The following is a 1,750-nucleotide window of genomic DNA, read 5'->3' on the forward strand; positions in this document are numbered from 1 at the left end:
CATTAGTTTTTGATGTAGTGTTCCATTACTCATTATTTGTGTATAACACCCAGTAGTAAAGATTTTTCTAAGTTAAATGTTACCTAATCACTATGAGGATAAATTTGTCTTGATTTCTGTAGCTCTATGCTGAGTGTGCTATTCCTTGACATACAGATATACTAAATATCATACATTCTTTCCTACTGTTGTTTGGCTCCCTAAACAGAGTCATACTTGCTATCTTCAGTTGTGACCATGGCCAACTTGACCTCCATGAGTGGATTCCTCCTAGTGGGGTTTTCTGATAACCGTGAGCTTCAGATTTTACTTGCATTGCTGTTTATGGTGACATACCTGTTGGCCTTGACAGGCAACCTCCTCATTATCTCTGTAACCAGCTTGGACCATTGCCTCCAGTCCCCCATGTATTACTTCTTGAAGCACCTCTCTCTTCTGGACCTCTGCTTCATCTCTGTCACAGTTCCCCATTCCATCAGAAATTCACTTATGAACAATGGTTACATATCCTGTGGCCAGTGCATTCTTCAGGTGTTCTTCTTCATAGCTCTGGCCTCATCGGAAGTTGCCATCCTCACAGTCATGTCTTATGACCGTTATGTCGCCATCTGTCAGCCCCTGCAGTATGAGACCATTATGAACAACCATGCTTGTAGGCATGCAGTGACAGCTGTGTGGCTTGCTAAGGGCCTCTCTGGGCTCATGCATACAGCTGTGAACTTCTCCATACCTCTCTGTGGGGAGAGACTCAGTCACCAATTCTTCTATGATATTCCTCAGATGCTGAAACTAGCTTGTTCTCATGAATTCATCAATGAGATTGCAGTGGCTGCCTTCACAACCTCAGCAGCATTCATCTGCTTGGTCTCCATTGTGGTCTTCTACATTCACATCTTCTCTACGGTGCTGAGGATCCCATCAGCCGAGGGCCGGACCAAAGTCTTCGCCACCTGCTTACCACACCTGTTTGTAGTCACCTTCTTCCTCTCCACTTCAGGCTTTGAGTTTCTGCACCCCGCCTTCCAACTCCCAGTCAGCTATGGATCTCATGTTCTCCATATTCTATATGGTGATACCGCCAACACTCGATCCAGCTATCGACAGTTTATGGAATGAAGCCATGCAGGCAGCTCTGAGGAAGGTGCTGTCAAAAGGAGAATTTGCCCAGAGAAAGATGTATTTAAAAGCCATTTTTAAATTCTAAAGAATCATAAAAATAAAAGGTACTGTCATTACATTCATATTGTAAGAGGGTAGGTCTGATTTCCTCCCAGAACTCCCTTCCAACCTTTCTATTCTTCTCAAAATCTTATTCATCAAAATTTAAGATTTTATGCTTCTAAGGATAGTGACTTTCCTTCCTCCAATTAAAGTGTTATTTTAAGGCCTCTTTTAGGACTTTTGTGTGTGTGCATGAGAAAAGGTAATGAGTTTAGGGTTTGGCCAGTATAATTTAAAGTTGATTTTTAGCAAAGAGTTTCCAGACTGTGGTCAGGCAGGCTGACTGTGTCTATGAGAGCACATTCCTAGTATGTATGTGTGTTTTCCAGTGGGTCTCCAAGTTTCTTACCTATATCAAATACTCACATTAATTTCCCTTCCTATGATGCATTATAATAGCTTTTCCTACAATTTATTCAGTCCCTAATAAATATTGGGTGCATTATACATGTTTTTCTTTTAACTCCATTAGATAACTCTTCTAGCTTTACTACGTTGTCCCCCATTCAATCAATTAGGACAGTTATTT

At 41.4% G+C, this 1,750-nt stretch overlaps 1 protein-coding gene across 1 annotated transcript; it reads left to right on the top strand.

The window, feature by feature from the left end:
• The first annotated feature begins 237 nt into the window (after window positions 1-237).
• LOC112834447 (olfactory receptor 14J1-like) lies at window positions 238-1,204 on the top strand. The gene is given in 2 exon segments (XM_025885891.1): window positions 238-1,014; window positions 1,016-1,204. Coding segments are annotated over 2 exon segments (966 nt in total).
• Window positions 1,205-1,750: the final 546 nt, after the last annotated feature.

This window comes from Callorhinus ursinus, unplaced genomic scaffold, assembly GCF_003265705.2.
Source record: "Callorhinus ursinus isolate GAN/ISIS: 27379988/994484 unplaced genomic scaffold, GSC_fseal_2.0 scaffold17, whole genome shotgun sequence".
Lineage (NCBI taxonomy): Eukaryota > Metazoa > Chordata > Mammalia > Carnivora > Otariidae > Callorhinus > Callorhinus ursinus.